Source organism: Gambusia affinis, linkage group LG01, assembly GCF_019740435.1.
Source record: "Gambusia affinis linkage group LG01, SWU_Gaff_1.0, whole genome shotgun sequence".
Lineage (NCBI taxonomy): Eukaryota > Metazoa > Chordata > Actinopteri > Cyprinodontiformes > Poeciliidae > Gambusia > Gambusia affinis.
The window spans coordinates 5,878,650-5,899,546 of record NC_057868.1 but is presented as its reverse complement, the minus strand read 5'-3'; the positions used below and the strand labels follow the sequence as shown (position 1 = coordinate 5,899,546).

At 41.4% G+C, this 20,897-nt stretch overlaps 1 protein-coding gene and 1 pseudogene across 1 annotated transcript in view; one reads left to right on the top strand and one right to left on the bottom strand.

Annotated features, from left to right (window-relative positions):
- lrp1ab (low density lipoprotein receptor-related protein 1Ab) overlaps positions 1 to 20,897 on the bottom strand; it is a 93,422-nt gene that overhangs the window by 23,237 nt on the left and 49,288 nt on the right. The window contains exons 13-41 of the mRNA XM_044112038.1: positions 20,567 to 20,789; positions 19,905 to 20,094; positions 19,685 to 19,807; positions 19,051 to 19,191; positions 17,942 to 18,067; positions 17,037 to 17,153; positions 16,847 to 16,927; positions 16,572 to 16,739; positions 14,496 to 14,678; positions 14,049 to 14,246; positions 13,707 to 13,952; positions 13,344 to 13,541; positions 11,595 to 11,799; positions 10,259 to 10,423; positions 9,923 to 10,167; positions 8,518 to 8,649; positions 8,051 to 8,278; positions 7,767 to 7,941; positions 7,455 to 7,549; positions 6,384 to 6,533; positions 6,089 to 6,229; positions 5,872 to 6,000; positions 5,627 to 5,758; positions 5,411 to 5,545; positions 5,171 to 5,300; positions 4,933 to 5,059; positions 4,275 to 4,426; positions 4,060 to 4,184; positions 3,594 to 3,968 (exon numbers count right to left, since the gene is read on the bottom strand). Coding sequence (XP_043967973.1) covers positions 3,594 to 3,968; positions 4,060 to 4,184; positions 4,275 to 4,426; positions 4,933 to 5,059; positions 5,171 to 5,300; positions 5,411 to 5,545; positions 5,627 to 5,758; positions 5,872 to 6,000; positions 6,089 to 6,229; positions 6,384 to 6,533; positions 7,455 to 7,549; positions 7,767 to 7,941; positions 8,051 to 8,278; positions 8,518 to 8,649; positions 9,923 to 10,167; positions 10,259 to 10,423; positions 11,595 to 11,799; positions 13,344 to 13,541; positions 13,707 to 13,952; positions 14,049 to 14,246; positions 14,496 to 14,678; positions 16,572 to 16,739; positions 16,847 to 16,927; positions 17,037 to 17,153; positions 17,942 to 18,067; positions 19,051 to 19,191; positions 19,685 to 19,807; positions 19,905 to 20,094; positions 20,567 to 20,789 — 4,835 coding nt within the window. The remainder of the gene's footprint in view (positions 1 to 3,593; positions 3,969 to 4,059; positions 4,185 to 4,274; positions 4,427 to 4,932; positions 5,060 to 5,170; positions 5,301 to 5,410; positions 5,546 to 5,626; positions 5,759 to 5,871; positions 6,001 to 6,088; positions 6,230 to 6,383; positions 6,534 to 7,454; positions 7,550 to 7,766; positions 7,942 to 8,050; positions 8,279 to 8,517; positions 8,650 to 9,922; positions 10,168 to 10,258; positions 10,424 to 11,594; positions 11,800 to 13,343; positions 13,542 to 13,706; positions 13,953 to 14,048; positions 14,247 to 14,495; positions 14,679 to 16,571; positions 16,740 to 16,846; positions 16,928 to 17,036; positions 17,154 to 17,941; positions 18,068 to 19,050; positions 19,192 to 19,684; positions 19,808 to 19,904; positions 20,095 to 20,566; positions 20,790 to 20,897) is intronic.
- Positions 4 to 3,568, top strand: LOC122828492 (annotated as a pseudogene).

The following is a 20,897-nucleotide window of genomic DNA, read 5'->3' as shown; positions in this document are numbered from 1 at the left end:
TAAAGAGGAAAAACGTAGGCGTGAAATAAAAATCTGCCTTGAAAAATCACACTAACAGAATAATTCTAGACAACCTTTGACAAATATTTGAAAAATGTTAGCATCAACAAATAGTTTGGAAAATGCCTACTTGGACCACAAGCCAACACTAGAAGAGACTTCTGAAGGTTTGACTGTCGCGTGTACCAATGCGGATGATAAACTGGGTGTATAACGTCAACACAAACTGCCTGTTTTTAAGAATTTATGACCAACATTTAAATCTCCAGTAAAAATTATAGCAAAAATATGACACCAAGTGTCAGAGATACTATAAATCTTCAGGCCAATTTAAAGACCACACATTCTTTTTCATAACCTACAATGGAATCCTCACCCACAGTTTCAAAACCATTTATCAACATTTTTCTTTCTGTGAAGAAACCTCAAGTTAATACTTTAACAAAAAACAAACTTACTTCATACAGAGAATAATAATGCATCTTATGAGCTATAAAAGTGGACATTATGGAACATGACGCTGTAGCATTAGTAGAGCCAAACTGTTGCTTTTTTTGTGTTTTTTTGTTTCGTTAGCAACCGCATTTATGACCACTTACAGCTCACAATAAAAAGGTAAAGTCATTGTTTGCTCTTGGCTAAAAGTATATAATTGCAACATTATCGACAATTCAGATGCTATGATTGACATAAATCTGGGCAATTTTTCAAGGGTAAAAAATTTTTAATTTAAAGGCCAAATCAAAGGACAAACAAACAAACCTTATTTGCGTTTTTCAAACCCAACAATGAGACTCTCCAAACAGGACTGAACAAGAAAGAATGAATAAAAAGTTAAATAGATAATGGAAAGATGAGACAACTGTTTTAAAATCATACACTCTGCTCGGCCCTCCTGTTATCTACATCAGCTGAGCTCCTGGTTACAAAGCAAACAGCACACAGACCCTGCTGAGAAGAACACTGTCACCCAGGACAGAGCTTTTCATGCAGTCCTGGGAGGAGGACAACCTGAGCATCACTTAATTATAATAAAAGCCACTACCTCTTTTTGCTCCGTTTGAATTAATTATACAATAATCCGCTGGAGGACTCTACATTTGATAAAGGCAAAGGACGACATGCCTCCTGCTGCGGTGAGCACTTTGCATCAAGTACCATTGACTGTTTTTTTTTTTTTTTTTTAAAGAGGAATGTCTATTTACAGTGACAAAGAGGAAGTAGTGCTGTTCCTTGGAGCTGCAGCACTGATATCTCATTTTGGACATAATCTTCTTCTTCTGGGATAACAAAACTGCAAAACAGAAGTCTTTATACATGTAATTTTTTCCTGAGGAGAGAGTTTTGTGGGGACATCTTACTAGTTTTAAGAAGAAAGGACTTCACTGGATGTCATCAGGACATTGTTTTCTGAGGATGAAAAGTTGACAATATATGTGGAGCTGAAGAAGATTTTGCTGTTGAATAACTGCAAGAAATATCTTTAAACATTCCCTCTTTGTGAACACAGTATAGATGTTAATGGAGGAGCGACCCGTGTGATTCTAACAGCTTAACTAATTGCTATCATTATCAAAGTGCTAGCTGTCTCAGTGGACTGCAATTATGTTTGTTTAAAAAGACACGAATTGGATCAAACAGATTACTTGCCCACATGCTGCATCCCATTCGGATATTTAACACCGACAGTATATTGGATTACGGGGCTTTTACTGGGACTGGATGGAGACTCCTGGGATAGAGACGAACAACAGTGGCCTTAACCAAATCAGCAAAGAAGATGGAGCTTTGATGAAAACTTTGGTGCCCTTCCTGGATGGACTGATCCTGCTGACTGGACTTATCGGTCAAACTCTGGTGATGATTATTCTTACAGGCAGAAGGAAGAAAGAAAGTCAACCTCCCCATGGTACAGACACCCTGCTTCTGGCTCTCTGTGCTACTGACCTGTTGCTGCTACTCTGCCAGCCCTTCCATACATCCGCCATCACCGTGGGCTTCTGGCCGTTCGGTAGCTTCCTCTGCAAAGCAATCAGCTTCCTGGGGGTGGCCTGTTCGACCGCCTCCGTGTTCACCCTGGCGGCTCTAGCAGTCACACGCTACCTGGTAGTGGTGCACCCCACCTGGACCTACCGCGCAAGGATAAACAGGCGACTCAAAGTGACAGCTGCCCTGCTCTGGATCCCAGCCTGCGCTCTGGCAGCACCGCAGTTTTCCTTCCGCACAGTTACATTTTCCAACACGGTGTACTGCTTCGCCTTCCTGTCCGACTTCAGCCGGCTGGTCTACAGCATCGCTCTGTTCGTCATTGGCTTTGTGCTGCCTTTAAGCATAATTGTAGTGATGTACGGCAAGATTTACCGCTTTCTTCGGCACACGCGCCGTATAGGCAACGCTCCGCAGCTCGAACGCTACCAACGGCAGGTAACTCACACCTCGGCTCTCCTGGTGCTGGTCTTCACCCTGCTGTGGCTGCCCTCCTACATCCTCATGTTCTCCATCATCAGAGGAACTATGGCCAGCTCACCCGGCTTCAACACCTTCGCCCTCCTGGCCAGACTCTTGTCTTCCTCAGTAGCTGTGGTCAACCCTGTGCTGTACGGCTTTATGTCTCAGAAGTTTAGACGGGACTTACTGGAACTGGGTAGAGAAACCTGGACGAGGTGCAGAAGCTGCCTGATAAGTTGTCCACGTGTGATGAGCAGGCACACGGTGCGGCCATTTGAGCATCAAACTACCTCAGACACATCTCAAAACTGACAGGTTTTTTTTTTAGTTTTTTTTTTTTTTACCTAAAATAAAAACACTATTGCTCAATGCAACATCACTCTGGAAGAAATCTACAATCCACTTATAGGAGTCCATAGTAGAGATGTTTGAAAAGTCTTAAAACAAATTATTTGTCTTGCAGTAGTATAACTCAAATATTTAATTTGAGCACATTTATATAGTCTGGAGGAACAAATGTTTATCAAAAAATCACAGATGCCATACTTGTTTGCAACCCCTTTCTTAGTTTTTTCTAAAATATAAATGCAACTCATGATTTATTTATTTTTTTTTACATATGTTTTAATGTTTTGAAATTGATCAGGATGTGGTTATAAAATTTAAATTAGTAAAGTCTAGCTCTGTCTTGCTGATATAAATATGACATGACACAGACGCCCATTTCTCTTTTCCGCTCTTCAAAGAGAATAAAAAGCAACAATTCAGTAAAGCAGATGTGTTTTGATGGTCATAATTTAGGACTGGGTTATTAGAAAACAGCTACTTGTCTGATCTTGTCCATATCTGTAGTTAATAAACTTAAATCAATTTGAGCTATGAAAAATATGGATGAGCAAGGAGACAGGTTTAAGATAATCAAGATAATCCTGAGTTTATCTTGCTGTTAGAAATAGAAGTAGGGCCGGAGGGTAAAATTATCCATAAATTTACATTTATATCTAATCTGAGTCAGATAGAGGAATATACTGCAGTCAGACTCCATCTAACAAGCTCAACATTATATTGGCTTACAAAGCGTGAAATCACGACAGTTGGAATCGAAGAGGAAACAAGCGTTGCATTTCTGACAACTCAACACTTACTGTCCACCACTATCTTGCGGTCGGAGCCGTCGTCGTTGATCTGCTGGATGTTGCCAAAGTGAATGTCGCTGAAGAAGATGCGGTTGGCTCCCTTCCCTCCGCCGCCGTGGTAGTCGAAGCTGAGGGCGATGACGTTCTTCATGTGCTCGGGGTCCTCGAACGGTTTTATCGGCGCGTTGAGGTTCGTCTCGTCCGACAGGTGTATGCTTTTCAGGATGGTGCGCTCCGAGTACAGCAGGTATCCGTCATAGTCGCGGCAGCTACGTCTGTCCGCGGCCAGCATGCCGTGGGCGCAGGCGCAGGTCCGCTCCCCGTTGCCACGGTAAAGACACAGTTGTTCACAGCCACCGTTTTTTTCTTTGCAGACGTTCGTGCCTGCAGAAATGGAGGGGATGCATTCGGGGATTAAGACAGAAAATGATTGTTAAGGATTCTTTTTAAACATGTGACGTTGCGCTGGTTTTACCTTGCTGCCTATCTCTGTTAAAAACCTTGATGTCCTTCAGTTGTACACCGATGCCTGTCCTCAGCTGCACAGCCTCTGTAGCATTATCTTTGCTACCTCTCTTAATGGACCCATTGGCATGAGTCCTGAACAAAAAAAAAAAAAAAGATAATAAATCTGAGATAGCACAAAGATCTTGTCTGTTTATTTAAAGTATGGAGAAGAAAACAGCTCACCTGTCACTCCAATAGATGTATTCCTCAAATACAGACACAGCAAACATGTCCATGTTGTTGCTGGCCAGTACCAGCTCTCTGTTCTCTCCCGTCTCCAGGTTTATCCGCTCGATCTTGTCTGTTCGAGCATCGCACCAATAAAGCAGACCCTCCTGCACCGCAAAAGAGGAAGAAAATATTAACAAGCATTCAGGTACTCACCGGAGAAATTCAAGATTCTCTTAATTCTAAGCAGTCTTAGAATTAGACTAAGATCAAAAATGATCATTTTAAATATATAAAAAATATTTCTATGAAAGCAGTCAGTGAGTAATGAGTAGGAAAAAAAAACAAACATCAATGTTACTTTAATCACATCTAACATTAATGAACAAATGAATGAATAGCTTTTTATAAAACACAATTAAACATAAATTACACAGATTCTTTTGCATATTAATGAAGTGTGCAAGTTAATTTATGCTATTAAAAAAAAGACTTTATTTATTTTTTTTTTAAATAAATAAATAAATAAATAAGTTTCTGTCATGGAAACTCCAACATTTTTTTGCTGTACGACGCAGAGATCATAAATGTTTTAAACATCAATACAGCAGCATATATTTTACAAAGGTTGTGATCAAACAAAAAACGATTTTGGAACGCAATGATTTCACACCTCATAGTCGATGGAGATCCCGTTTGGCCAGCTGATGCTCACGTTGACAATGACCAGCCTCTGGGAGCCGTCCAAGCGAGAGCGCTCAATACGAGGGTACTGACCCCACTCTGTCCAGAACAAATACCTGCACACAAACACGCAGGACGCCGTTTGGGTGTAATTTAGAAATAAAGACGTTCTGGTTTCTTGTCCTTAAGGTACGACGTAAGAGTAAAGTGTGGATAAAGAGGCTGACCCTTTCACTGGGTGGACAGTAATAGCTCTGGGTTTGTCCAGACCCTGGGAGATGACCACGTAGCGGAACGAGCCGTTCAGTCTGGCTACTTCGATCACATCAAAGCCCTGGTCAGTCCAGTAAATGTTTCCTATCACCGCAAATTTATGCAAATCAGTTTATATTTGCATTTAAAATACTTGAATATATATTAAAAAAATACATAAATAAAATAGGATCTAAATAGGTTAGAAGCCAAACCTGCTATCCAATCAACGGTGATCCCCTCCACTCTGCCGATGCCATTGGTCACCACATCCTCTCTCCACGTCTGATCCCTCTTTGCTCTGCTGATGGTGCTCAGTCCCATGTCCACCCAGTAGATGGTGTCATTCTCTGCACAGGAGATAATTACAGCTTTCAAATGTTACCCTGAGACCAGCCTACTGTTTACTTACGTCTTTAAGTACTTCTCACCAGCGTGGAAGTCGATGCCCACAGCCAGAGAAGTGCCAGACACGGGCACCAAGGCGTCAGATTTGTCTGCCGGGTCGAGGGGAATACCCCTAATTCCCTCATGAACCGAATAAAGCAGGAAAGATCCCATACCTGTAAAAAAAAAAGGAGAAAAAAAAGAAAAGGGGAGCACAATGCATGTTGTGGGTATGCTTTGAAAGAACCAAAAACCTTTAAGCAGCTGTGTTTATGGGTGAGCTTCCTACCCTCACAGGACTGCTGCCCAGTTTTGAGGCTGTATCCAGCCGTGCACATGCAGGATCTTGTTGTCGGGGACGTGGGAAGACACAGCTGCGAGCAGTCGCCATTATTGTTGCTGCACAGGTTGATTCCCGCTAAAGGAAAATCAGATAAAGTGAGAAGGAGTTACTCTTTTCACATATTTAACCACTTCCTATTCCAACCTGGTCAAATATTTGCTACCTTTCTGCACATCCTCGTCATAGATCCTCATGTGCATCATAGGGGAAGTGTTGTTACGCAAAACCTTCCAGTTTCCACCATCCTTCTTGTCACATGTTCCTATCTGGTCTGTTCCCTGGTCTGCCCACCACAGCTTGTCTCCTACAAGCATCAAAATTCATACAAATTACTCTATATTATTCAATAATGAAAATAGAGGATTACCAACTGTAAAAAAACAAACAAAAAAAAAACAACAAATCCCCCCACCCCCCGAATAAATAACACACTGCTTGTAATGGGTTTTTCATCTTACCCATGATAGCCAGAGCAGTCGCCTTGGTAAGTTTGCCTTTGACACCTTCCAGTATCTCCAGTTTAGATCCGTCCAGTTTGCACCGGTTAATAGTGCTGTTACCTGAGCTGATCCAGTAGAGATGCTTCATCTCATAGTCAATGGAAAGTCCTTGGAAAAAAGAAATATTGTATCACAATCCATGTACAATAACAGATGGAGAGTCATAGTACCAAAAGAAATCTTCAGGTCGGATGCCGTTACTGAAGGAATAAGACTCAGTGAGGTATTTAAAATGAAGAGGAAACACACACAAGTAGTCATAATTGTAGTAAGAAAATATTTAAAAGAAAATTACATTTACATATTGAGTAGATTTCATAGCAGAGTACAACCAAAAATCCACTTTACTCAAACGCAAACTTAAAGACACCCATACAATAAACTATACACCCAAGTAATTTAGAAAAGCATATGTCTTTATTTTAAGAAAAACATTTCTCCAATAATTTACAGATTTGTTTTCTACTTTGCTCCTTTCTATTCAAATTGTTTACCCCCCCAAAAATATAAAATCATGTTTTTTCATATAAAGAATTTTTTTTGTCATGTTTGTAGTCCACAAGGGCTTTCTTTTTGTGATAAAACATTCGTACTCGTCTGATCTGCCCAGAGTGAGTCTGCCGTTTTAGTAACGCAATCCACATTTGCTAATATGAGATTCCAACGAGAGTTTAATATGTCAGCTGCGTAACTGCTTTGCTCTCCTCTGAAATTATAAACCCTGTTTTATTGAGACAGTTCTCTGACACATGCAGGGTGACATCACGTCTGCTCCTAGGATGAATAATGATGTCTGGTTACAGCAGGAAGGGTAGGAAAATATGTATTTTCAAAGTTCTAATAACTTTTTTTTTTCAAGATTCTAACAGAAAAATTGGAATCAGCTAAAATGGTTGTGAGAAGTTAAAACTTATCAGTGCATCTCTAATTATATAGCTGATCTGAGCATGAGCAATGGAGACATAAACACATATTCTGTTTTACTTTACAGTAGCTGCATATTTGAGAGCGAGTTAAACATCTGCTCACCAACAGGGCCTTTCTGATTGGTAAAAAGCAGGGTGTGGTTGCTTCCATCCATGTTTGCCATGCTAATGTTGTCGCCATCAGTCCAGTACAGCTTCCTGAGAGAGGGCATGAAAATGACTGCATTAGTGTATTTAGAAAATATATGAAAATATCATTAATTGAAAACAAATTACAAGTTACACAGTAAGAGACAGGAAAAAAAAAATCGAATGTTTGCAATAAGGTCAGAGAAGACCTCATTAAAATTTTATTGAATAAGGAAGAACCTTTATAAAGCGCATCAGACTGTATGTAATTGGAGAAAGCACTCACCCAAATAGCGGATGAACCACCAGACAGTGAGGTTTATCCAACCCCTGGATGACGGCGTTCTTAAAAGACCCATCCAGTCTCGCCACATTGATCTGCTTCTTATTGGCATCATAGCTGGTCCAGAAGAGGTTCCTGGACACCCAGTCTACTGCCAGGCCGTGGCCATTGGGAAGGTCTTGAGAATTTCGACAACGAAACAAAAAAAGGTACATTAGACTTCCAGGATGTACAGGACGATATTGATTTAACATTGTTGCAACATTTATCCCTGGGATTGCTCCTACCAGCAGACACAACCGTTTCCACTCCCGTCCCGTTGATGAAGGCTCTTTTGATGGTCTGAGTTCGCACGTCTGACCAGTAGATGCGGTGCTCCACAGCATCATAATCCACCACGGTCACGTTGTCTATGTCCGGCACGGTGAAGGAGATGATGTAGTTGTAGTAAGGGTTATCGATGTCCACACCTCGGATCTCAATCTGTCGTGCATAAAGCAGGAACTTTCGGGACTCTGGAAACAAACGCATACAGAGATGTCAATTTCTAGAGCAAAAAAAATAAATAAAAAATGCTTATGACTATAATACTATTCCCTTAAAACAAAAGATAATATAGCAACAGACATCAATCGGCGTCCATGTGTTTGTTCCTCAGGCATACAAGACAATTGTAAATAATAAAAAATATTTTGATTAAATGCATGACAAAAACCATACAGCGGTTTTTACAGGCGACAGTTTCTATTCTTGCCTTTGCAAGTGCGCTTGTCGGCCTGCAGCTTCATGAGGTGGGGGCAGGCGCAGGAGTAGGTCTGGTTAAAGTTGATGAGACATAGGTGGGAGCACGGGCCTTTCCCGTCACTTGTGGCACATGGGTTTGGAGCTGAAGGGAATGGAAAGAAAGAAACGCACATCATAATGTTTCACGAAACGGAACAAAAATGTCAACAGAGGGGAAAAAAGAATGATGGATACATGCTGGTAAATAAAGACGTAAATGCATCTTTATGCACTGCAGTTTCAAAAAAACAATCCCCATGTCATAGGATATTTAAATCAATCATTGCAGATTTTCCTGGTGTTGAAATCTTTTTTTTTTTTACCTAAACGCCCTCAAGGAGGTTGAAGGGAAACACTAATGATTCCCACGAGGAGTGGTTACAGCTCCATTAACATCTGTTTTCCTTTGTCATCAACGCAAGGACAATGTTACACACACACACCCACATGAGGGGTCTCTAAGTTGTTTGCAACTGAATATCAAAGCGACAATTTGATGTGACAGGACTTAGTCAGACAGCTGTGACAAGCCTCTTGCCATCTCACCAAACCTGCCTAGCTTTCAGATCAACGTGTGACATTTCTGCTGCAGGAGCGCGGTGTTGTTTTCAACGACGTTTTGGGGGAAATAATGAACAAAAACGAGTCTTTTTACCCAACCAGGCAGAGAAAACAACGTGACTCGCGGCACAAAAAGGTCGGCTGTCTTTTGGGGAACAGGAGCCATGAATAACATGTTGAGCAATGGACTGCGAGTTCATCACTTTCTCCTTTAAATTAAAGCTCGACCGATGAGTTCAGCAGGGTAAAGAATTTCTAGCTTTAGATCTAAAATATACAATGGAAGTGTTGTTATAACAACTACAAATTTGAATGTCTTTTTTAGATGGGTCATCTATCAGTCGTTCTCTCCATAAATCCCCTTCAATGAGATCAACCTGAACAGCCCTACCCCATGGGCAAACATGGTATTGGCAGCATCAAGCTGTGGGAATTATTTGATAGCATTAAGGTGGAGCTAAATGCAGGACAATCATGTAACCAAACGTTTCAGAGGCTAGAAAAGACTTCAGAGCTGGACAACAATAATAAGCTACAACAAAAAAAGTTAAGATAAAAGCATAGTAATTTGTTAAAACGGTCCAGTCAAAGCCCAGACAAAAAATCCAATTGAAAATCTGTGGTAATACTTTAAAAAAAAAAAGTCACGAGCAGCAAAACCTTTCCTTTGTAAGTGAAAATTTGTTCCACGATGTCTTGAGTTTGGGGAACTGAATACAAATGCACACCACACTTCTCAGATTTTTACAAAATTTGCTCAATCCATTTTACATTAATTAATCAATTAACTGAACGTGGTTGATGTGAAAACGTACCCAGAGGCTGTCTGGATGGGTGATAGACCTGGAGGTCGAAGGGCTGTGTGTTGGTGCGCTGGACAACAGTGACATTGTGTCCGGTCCATTTGTTGGCTTTAGCGAGCGTGTTTGTCCGCCAGTCGGTCCAGTAGACTTCTCCTCCGTACATGGTGACAGCAAAGGGGTGGGACAGATACTCATGACCACGCAACACCTCAATCAGTCCAGAACCGTCGTACATCGCAGAGTAAATGGCATCCGACCTGAAGGAATATTAAGAAAAGACATTCGACTAAACGACTTTGGTTCATATGCTTTAAATCCTTAAGTGTGCCACTCAGGAGCAAATGCTACCTGGCATCAATCCAGACAATGCGTCTTTCCATGTAGTCCACAGTGAGCCCGTTGGGCCAGCCACCACTGCCTGTCTCCCTGTGGATGGTGCGTCTGCCTTCCCCGCTCATGGACGCTGCCTCTATCCTGGGCAGGCTGGCGTCCCAGTCCGTCCAAAACAAAATTCTGCCAACAGAAAATTTGTAAAGTGACGGTTTGTCCAGATGTGCACACGGTTATGTAACGATTGATAGAGGATACAGTATCCAGAATGAAGCTGAATCTCTGTGACAGAGACAATATTCTGTTCAAGTCCTTGCATCAGAACATCAAGAAATTACGGAGCCCTCCAGGGGACATGGAGAAAGTTTTCTTTTGCGTTCTCTCGCAATAACGTACCGATAAGTTCATGCGGCATAATTGAATACTGAAAGCCTGTCTTACGGCGTCCGCCGTACTTTATACAATGTAAGGTTTTTCCATGAATGTTAATATCTCCTTATGAAATAGCTGAAGTTTTATATCTTTTTCTTTGGTTAAAGCACCACAAACCTATGATATAAACAGAAACTTTCTGCAAGTAAAAAGAAATAAAAATACATCCAAACTGTTTGGACTATTTCTGAGTTATTATCATGGGGTAATCAGTCACTTGACAGTTTTGATTGTGCCTCTATTGTGCTGGTCTGAATGGTTTAATGTGCAGTCCAAATAGTTTAGATGTATTTTTATTTCTTTCCTACTTACAGAAAGTTTTTGTTTATATCATAGGTGGGTTGTGCCTTTCTATACTAAAGAAGAAGATATAATACGTCAGATATTTCACAAGGAGATATTAGCATTCATGAAAAAAAACTTTCATAACCGTGTACTAAAGCAGAAAGTACGGCGGCACCATAAGAAAGGATTACAGCACTCATTTATGCCACATGAACTGATCAGTATGTTACTGTGAGGAAACGCAAAAGAAAAAAAAAACGTCCTATGTCCCCTGGAGGGGTCTGTAAGAAAAAAATAACTTGATTGATTGAAGAAATAAATATACTGATACTATTTCAATTGTAATGTTGAAAGTGTTTATTATTATTATTACATAAAAGCACACAGATTAGGGAATAATCCGTTTGCTTATTGACACTAAATTGTTCCACATTTTGTGTCAATATTGGTTGCCCACGTCTAGTTTTTCGAGAGCTACCCAAAACATTTGGATGAAGTTATCCAGAAACACACCTGGATTCACTCTGAATGCAGAACTCTAGGAACGAGTCATTCACTTGACTCAACTGTGTGATTCATCTCACCAAACTCATCATCTCGGACAGCAGGACTCGAGCAGCCTGCTGTAAATACACACCCGTCCCGTGGGTCCAGAGCAATAGCCCGGGGATGTTCCACCTCTCCAGCCAGCAGTGTGGTTCTCATGGTCCCGTCCAGTTTGGCCACTTCAATCTGGTCCAGATTGCTTTCCACCCAGTAAATGTTTCCCGCTATCCAGTCAACGGCCAAGCCCTCGGGAGTCGCCAGACCATACTGGATGACCACCTCGAAACTGGTCAGGGCTGATCAGACACAGAAAGGTACAGAGAAATAAAGAATTTGAAATGAGGATGGCGGTTATTTTCCTCTATAAATGCATTTTGTCCAAACAAACAAACAAACAAACAAACAAACAAATCGCAGTGTTTAGCATTCCTTACTTTCATGGAACATGGGGAAGTTCTGTCTGATGTGGAAGTTTCTCTACCCACCACCCAAAATTATTCTCAAGTGTCAGCACTCACTACTTACTTAATGATTTTGCAGAAACAACACAGAATTTTGCAAACTAAACAAAACAACCAAAATGTCTTGTGATCACCAGTGAAACTGCCATCAGCAGACCTTCCCATAGTAATTAATACATAATCGCTCTACAGTGACTTGGAGAAGTATTCACACCTCTTGATCTTTTTCGTAATTTCTCCTTTATATGTTTTAGTGGGATTCATGTGAATGCATGACCATCCACCCACACTGACAATCCAGGGAAATGAGAACATTAATTAGAAAAGGAGCAAAGAATCAGAGAAGGAATTAGAGATGGCCATGAAGGGGAAACATGGCAAACATGTGGGAGAAATTGACTGGATCTACATGCAAAATTCAATTTGTTGCAAAAAAACAAAACAAAAACAAACAAACAAAAAAGCTATCGTGGTACATTCCAATGAAAACATCCTCACTGTGAAACATGGTGATGGCGGCATTATTGTGTGGGGATGGTTTTCTTCAGCTAAGATGAAGAAGCAGCTGAGAGATAAATAAATTCTATTCGAGGCTGCAAAGACATAAAGTAGGGTGGATGTTTTCCCTTCCAATAGGACAAAGGCCTAAATGTACTACCAGAGCTACAAAACAATGGTTTCAAAAAATAAATTAGAATATCATCTCTGCTTATATACATGCATTCCGAATAAAAGACTTTTACGTTTGGTTCTGTAATGTGACAAAATATGAAGAATTTACTCATGTCCTTATGCAAGGACATAAAGTTCCTTATGTCACTTTGATGAATGCTGCGCATCATCTTTCAGTTCTTAGCACTTTTTCTGATGCGTTTTGTAGACAGTGAAACAAGCAGCACTAGCTGATCTGGTCTTCATGTTTCCTGCTCATGAAGCTTGTATTCATGAACAACTTAAAGAGCTAGACGGAGGAACAGGAGAGTTTTGTTCCTCCTACACAACGCCAGTGTGCTGGCAACAGTCACGCACAGCGAGCGCTGAGACAAATGGGAAGAGACAAAGCCTCCATGTCTCCTGAAGTGCTGACCTGGGAACACAAAGTTGACTGGGAGGGAGACCTGGGGCTCTGGGGCAAGAAAGGCTGGCCGTGGCCTGAAGGATTTATTCAGGGTCACAGACTGCCACTGCTTAACAGGCTCCTCAGGCACGTTGGTTTTAGGAGATTATTGACCGTTTTCTGAGGGTTTCTAACAATTTTATGCTTAAATTTTCACAGTGTTCTATATGGAATCTGCAAAAACCAGGAAAGGAAGCATAATTGACCAATGTAAAAAAAAAAAAAACGATAGGTGGATGAGCAGTGTAACTAGCTGGCCCACCTCCGTTTTCAGACAGCTTCCCACGATAGATCTTGTCCTCCACAACGTCGGTCCAGTACAGGGTGCTCTGATTGAGGTGGAAGTCCAAAGCAATTGTGTTCCTGAGGCCGGGTACAAGCACGCTGAACTCTCCCTTGTGAAGGTCGATCCTTCTGATCTCATGCCGATTGGAGAAGATGATGAAAGGCTTGAAGGGATCTGAAAAAAGTAGAGTTTGTGTTGCAGTAGAGTGAGTCTTTGAAAAACCTTGGAAATACTGCAACCCTTCTCGTAGAGAAAGAATTAGAAGAAACAGTTGGACTACAACATATGGCTTTAAGTAAACCTAGTTTCTTCACCAGATGAATTTGGATTTTTCCTCACCAGTACTTTTGCAGCTCTCCATGTCTGTCTCCAGTTCCCAGCCGTCGTAGCAGGAACACTTGACTCTGGATTTCTCCTGCTCACACTTCTGGCTACATTTTAGGTGTTTGGCACAAAAGCTCTGGATCTGGCAGGTCTTGTTGTCGGCTCCCAGTTCCATACCCAGGGGACAGGAGCACATGAAGCCCTCCCCGGGAATAATGCTGCAGTTGTGACTGCAGCCACCATTATCCACAGAACACAAGTCTGGAGGAAATGGAGACAAGAGTTACTTGGCGTTCAAAGATAGAAACCTGTACTAATTTTTTGTGAAGCAGTAAAAATATTCAGCTTCTTGTTTACCGCAAAGCTTCTCGTCAGAGCCATCTGGACAGTCGTCGGTGCCGTCGCACAGCTTCTCGGCGGGCAGGCAGATGGAGTCATTGGTGGCGCACATGTGGTGAGACAACTTGCACACCAACGCCTCGCAGTTGTCCTCGTCCGAGTTGTCCTCGCAGTCGCTGTCCCCGTCACACACCCAGGCTTTGCTGATGCAGCGAGCTGATGAAGCCAGAACGCAGGATGAGTCTCAGTTTTCAAAGTAGACGGCTCTCTTCAAGCCGGGTAATGGAATAGTTTCATAATATCACACAAGAACAGTTTTTTCCAAAGAGTCATATTTTAAAATCATGCTTTTGATCCGATTTTATCTATTGTGAAAAAGTGTACTTTTTTTTCTACTGGTATGAATAAAGTATTTATTCTACATTTGGCAGCATTAAAGGATCGTCGCCATTGCTTTCATCTCACCGGAGTCCCTGCAGCTGAACTTCACCGCTGTGTCACACGTGTGATTCCAACCATCACAATTGTTCTCGTCGCTGAGGTCCATGCAGTCGGTGTCACCATCGCAGCGCCAGCGCATGGGAATGCACAGCCCATCCATCCGACACTGGAACTCTTCAACATGGCAGCCGCCAGCAGGGCGGGGCTCTGGAGGAATGAAAGGAACTAATCACATTTAATTTTCCCATGTGTTTAAGAACACAGCAGAGGTCTGCCACTGAAAATATATGTTGTCATGAACAGCACTGATATAAATTCTATATTATTTCACAATTTGCAACAGTAAAACCATGAACTTCAATGTATTTTATTTAGATAAAAATAAGTGAAATCCATCAAAGAATTAAAAACATTGAGCTCTCTGTTAGCACAAACCAGTAACAGACTCCTGGAAACAATGAGCAGTGGCACAATCCTGTAATGAGTGATGTTCATTTTCAACCAGAGTTTTGAATGGAGACTAAAAATTTGCTTCTCGCATTGGGCAAGTTGCAAAGGGGTCGTCTTCTGATTTCTATTTGTTTATTTATTATTATTTTTTTAATAATTTTTTTTTACCCCACCAGGGCGTCTTTTGTGGGCTCTAGTGTCCCTTGTATGAAAGTAGGCTGACAGGAGAGGGGGGAAGACATGCGGCAAATGTCGCCGGGTCCAGGAATCGAACCTGCGACGGCCGCGTCGAGGACTCAAGGCCTCCAAACGTGGGTCGCACGATTCCCTACACCACCACAGCACGCCCATTTGTTTATTTTTAACAATGGCTACTTTCTGTCCACTCTGTCATAAAACTCAAACAGCTGGAGTGGGTTACAAATAGTTCTTCTGTCAACAGTTGTAGATCTTTCCGGTCCAGACTTAACCTGGGCTTCTCCTTGCAAACACTTGGAAGGTTTGCAGTGGACCATACTCTAATTTGTCACATGATGTACTGAATAGTGACATGCCAGATGTTTTGAACGAGAGTTTGTTCACCAAAATCACTCTGCTCTAAGCTCCTCAACAACTAAACACGTGACTTTTGCAGAAAAATCAGTTGCACAGAATTGTTTGGACTTGTATTGTTGTAAATGGAGTTCAATCAAAAATATGTGGCCCTTTTCCTTCTACATTAAATCAATGAACTTCCTTGTATTTTTAAAAGTTCAGTTAAATAATTTTTAGGGGAAAACCCTGTCACACACTGCTTTATCATTTTGTCTTTCAGCTCAATACAGCCTCTCGCTAAGCCAAATCAATGAGCACACCTTGCTGTTAAGTGCAAAAGCAAATAAAAAGCACAAGCGGGAAAGAAAAAGCACATTGGCCAATCACCTTTAGTGACCATCCCATATAGACTAAACAAAAAAAACTAAAACCGTGAAGAACAACAATGTATAGAAAGAAGCAGCTATATTATTGGCTTTATCATTTTCTAATAGGCAACAAAATCCTGCAGACACACAGAGCAGAGCACAGATTGCACATTAGAGCAGCAGGTCTTGCTGAGCCTCATCTCTGCATGCTGAGACTTGACACCAGCGAGCCGCATCGCTGCATGGATCAAACACTACGCACAGCGCAGCGCACAGAAGCTCATGTTTATGGGTGCACCAACGGCAGAGGGAAGAGAGCATCAATGCTGCGTTGCCGCCTCACTCTGTTAAACTGAAGCTGTGCAGCCACCAAGCTGTAAACAAGCAAGTCCTATCTCTGCAGCAGTCAAAACATCTGTGAAGTCTGCAGGGGACCACGAAAGAGTTTAACTGTTGTTTAACCACAAAGTTTATCACATCCCGAACAGAGCAACAAGACGGTTCTTTTGGTGGATAATAAGTAGAAGGCAGCAAGCTGGGAGAAGCATGACGAACACAGGAAAGAGCAAAAGGAGGACAAAGATCTCATCTTTGAAGCACAAAGCAATGAGTAAACGGAGCACCACGAGATTAGAGCTTTGATCAGGTGTGAGCCAAACATCCCGCTTATCAGCAAACATTTTTAAGGAGTGGAGACGATAAAAAGATAAAACATTTTAGGTTGTATTAGACCAGTACAACTCCTCACCACGGATGGTGCAGTTGGCATGAGTCTCGTCACTGTAGTCTCCGCAGTCGTTGTCGCCATCACAGGTCCAGTACTCTGGGATGCAGCGGCCGCTGTTGCATTTAAACTGCACACTGGAGCAAGAGTGGCTGCAGCCAGCTTCATCGCTGTTATCACCGCAGTCATTGTCTGCAGAAAAATCAGGCACAGGGGAGTTTATTTTTGCTGTTGTTTTTTTTTTTTGCCAGTTGTACCGTTTTCAAGCTTTATGGGAGTTGAAGGACAAAACTCTTCACCATTATCACAGCGCCAGTTGATATTTATGCAGCGGCCGTTAGCGCAGGTAAACTGGGTGAGAGGGAAGCACGTTGGATAGGCTGTGAGGAAGACACAGAGAAGAGATAAAATGCATCCCGTGTTTTTAAAAAAACGTTAAACGGTCAAGCAAAAAAAAAAAAAAAAAAAAAAAAAGAATAAAGAACTCACCACAGGAAGCTGGCTCATCTGAACGATCTCCACAGTCATCGTCCAGGTCACAAGTCCAGGAGGCGGGGATGCAGCGCGAACTGGTACAGAGGAACTGGTTTGGTGGGCAAGTGCGAGCTGGCAAGAAGAAAAAAAAAACACAACAAAAAATAACCACAGACTCTCTTTTGCTGTATTGTCAGTGACGGTCTTCTGGACAAAGTTAATGTCTTACGTCTTTCCCATGAGGGTCTAGTGCAATATTTCAAGCAGATTTTTGGAATTCAACACAAGTCACAATCATAAAAAATAACAGAAGTACACACGAAATATGTCACATTAAATATATAAAGAACTTCACCTTTGAACTTTTTCATTTTTAATTAACTAAGATGTACTCACATGTACTGTATGTATGTAAATCTGGCTCAACAACAAGAGTAGGGAGGGATTTGACAGTTTATACAGATAGAATATTGTAATAAATAACATTTAAAGCAACAATTATTCCTTTTTTGCAGATAAAGAAGGGATGTATTTTTTTAAGGGTAAAACTTTAAATCTGGTTAAAAATTTCTTATAAAATACAAATTTAAAAATATATTCAACTATGTGCTGTTGTTTAATCTATAGCAGTAACTCCACTATAAAAAATACTGATGAACAGCTGACGATTGAAAAATTGGTACTTTGTCATTTTTCTAGAGGAAAGCTGGAGTCACTGTGTTATGTTTTCTGACAACTGTGGATAGTCTAAGTAGGGAAAAGGGTTATGTCTCAAAAGTGCATGTTCAAAGACAACGAAATACTGGCATATAAACATAAAGTAAAAAGGTAATAACATAAGTTTCTGGACATCTTCTAAATAAACAAATGAATATTCTGAATAGAAACAAGGCTGTACGTATGATGCATCTTGTATGTACCAGAGCAGGTGGTGTTGGATTCGTCCTCATCGTTGCCGCAGTCATTGTCGCCATCGCAAAGCCACCGCAGCGGGATGCAGCGGTTGTTCTGGCATTTGAATCTGTCTGCAGGGCAAGTGTGTTGGTCTGGAGTAAAAAATACACAAAAGAAAACTTTGAATTCTCTGCGAGCAACGTAATTTATTTTCAGGCAATAATCATTGGTTATATACTGTTTAGTCCACAAAATACTAAAAATTCCATTAATTTCCAGTACAAAGGCTTTATTTAAAGAGTCTGTGAAAGGAAAGAAGGGAAGAGAAAAAAAAATGTAAGGAAATAAGGATGCTTTGAAGGAATCACACAAAGGAGGGAGAAGACACAAGGAAGGACAGACAAAGAAGAAAAAAGTATGCCGAGAAGAAAGAGATATATGACACAGGAGAAGAAACAATTAAGAAGGAACAGAAAGAAAGGAAGGGGGAAAAAGAGAAAGAAACCAAAGAAATAAGGCAGAACAAGCCAAAATGAGTAAAGGATGGATAATAAGTAACAAAGAACAAGGAAGGAAACAAGCAAATAAAGCACACAAGGAAAGGGCGGAAAGGGAGAAAAGAGAAAGGTATGAAGGATGACAAGAAAGGAAGGTATGAATGATGAAAGGAAAGAAAGGTGCTGTGATGCCAGCAAGAATAAAAGCAAGGAAGAAATTACGAAAAAAAAAGAGGGAAGGACAGAACATTCAGACAATGGAAAGGGAATAAAATCTGGAAATGCAATTACTTCTCCAAACCCTTTTCTTTTTCCTAACTTCTCCAGACCTGAAATCTAATCAATCAGATTTTTTTCCACACTATCCCAGACTGAACCCTGTTCTTAAACAGATAGCAAGGAAAAGATCCAGGGTAATTATGAGCTCTTTCTTGTTGGACTCAGCTAACGAGGACAAAAGTGGGCGCCTTAAAAAAAGAAAAAAAAAAAAAAAACGTCACCCAGCACGGAAAGAGACAAATCCTGGAAACTTTGTGACGTGCTCCGTCAGTTTGTGTTAGCTGGAGCCATTAAACATAATTCTGTTTATCCGTGTGTTGCTATGTATCCATGACAATGATGAGGTGCCACGCGCTTACGGCAGAGGTCAGGGGCCTCGTCGCTGTTGTCCAGACAATCGTTGTCCCCGTCGCATTTCCAGCGCTCTTGGATGCAGCGGTTGTTCTTGCAGGCGAACTCTCCCGGCTGGCACTGGGGCGGGGGAACGTAGGAGGGGTTGGCTGGAGATGAGATCAGGGTGGAAATGGGACACAGATAATTCACAAAGACATGAAGTGAGCACTAAAACTAAACAAAGACTTTTTATCTCTGGAATTTAAGACCGGTTTTAAACATTTTCCAGATATTATCCCTTGTATGTGTTTCTTTAAAGCCAAGGGTGCACCAACTAGTTTTTTTTTTATGCTGGAAAAACTATCCCTTTGACATATTATGTAGTTAAACTGTAGTTATCCTTAATTACATCACAAAAAAAGTGATTGATATGCATGAATTTGATCTTTGAGATACTTTGTAGAGGAAGTACATGTGTCTGACTGTGGTGAATGTGTGTAATATTTTCAGAAAAATACTTGGGAAAAGTCAAACTTGCAAACCAAAAAAAGCGGCCAGGAATTCCTAACCTCAACTCCTGCTGATTAATACATTTTCCACAGCTGCCGCAAGCAAGCCAGCCCTAAGAAAAATTCATTGTCCAGGGAACCAGCCAAGTACCTTTGCAGGTGACGTTGTCGACGTCAAGGATTTGATCGTCGGCGCAGCCGCAGGACCTGCCGTTAGGAATGGCGAGGCACAGACTGCTGCAGCCTCCGTTGTTTATTCTGCATTTATTGGTGCCTGCATGGAAAGAAAAACAAAACAAAGAATAGAAGCGGGGGCAAGGAAATTGGTACCGCGTCATTTAAACAAGCTCAAGTTTGAAAGCGCGACGTACCCTGCTGTAGGTGAGCATCATACACTCTGATCTCAAATATAGGAGGCCTCTCGTTGCGAAGCAAAGTGACAGTTTTGGTTTCCTGGTCCAGCTTGTAGATGCTCCCGCCGCGGTACTCGTTCCAAAACAGAAACTTTCCATGATGGCACAAGCCGAATGCATGGTTAAGCTCCTGGCCCTCATAGACGACCTGTTAAATCAGAGAGGCGAATCACTTCTTCACATTAAGACCAAAATTAGCACGGACTGGCAACTTTATGAAGTGCGTTTGTACTAGTAAAAGCGACTCAAAAATAAGTTAAAAAAAAAAGTCATAAAGCAGCCAAAGCCTCTCGAAGAAGCTGAAGAACAATTCCACGAGAGAAATTTAACGGATTTCAAGCAAGGCTTGCTTATCACAAACAAAATGTAAAGAGCATTCCACTACATATCATCACCTTAATATTCATGTCTGCAATACCACAACAGAACGCCTGGAAGCAACATTTGTACATTTGAAATACTTGCAATTGGCTGTCATCACAACATTCAGAAATAACCCTATAAATGTTATGAGCGGTTTAAAAGTTTTGCATGTTTCTAATAATTTTAGATAGCCATTTTGAGTTATTGATAAAACCACGACACGGTAAACACGGCTTATTATGAGAACATTCTCAAACCTTTCTCTCTGTGGTGTTAAGGAAAACCATCTCGATTCTGTCATAGTAAGCATCCACCCAGTACAGGATGCCCTGAGGAATGTCCAGACTCAGGCCGTTGGGCCACAACACTGTCTTGCTGGTCAGGAAGACTTGGTGATGTGAACCGTCCATCCAAGCTTTCTTAATTTTCCCTCTGTTGCTTTCTGTGGGGTCCTCCTCCCAGTCAGTCCAGTACATCCACCTGGTGAGGAGGAAACACATTTCAAGTGAGCTGGGAAAGACTTTGATACGTGACAATCTTTGATAGCGAATCTCACAGCTAAAAGAAAAGAGTTGTACAGAGATCAGT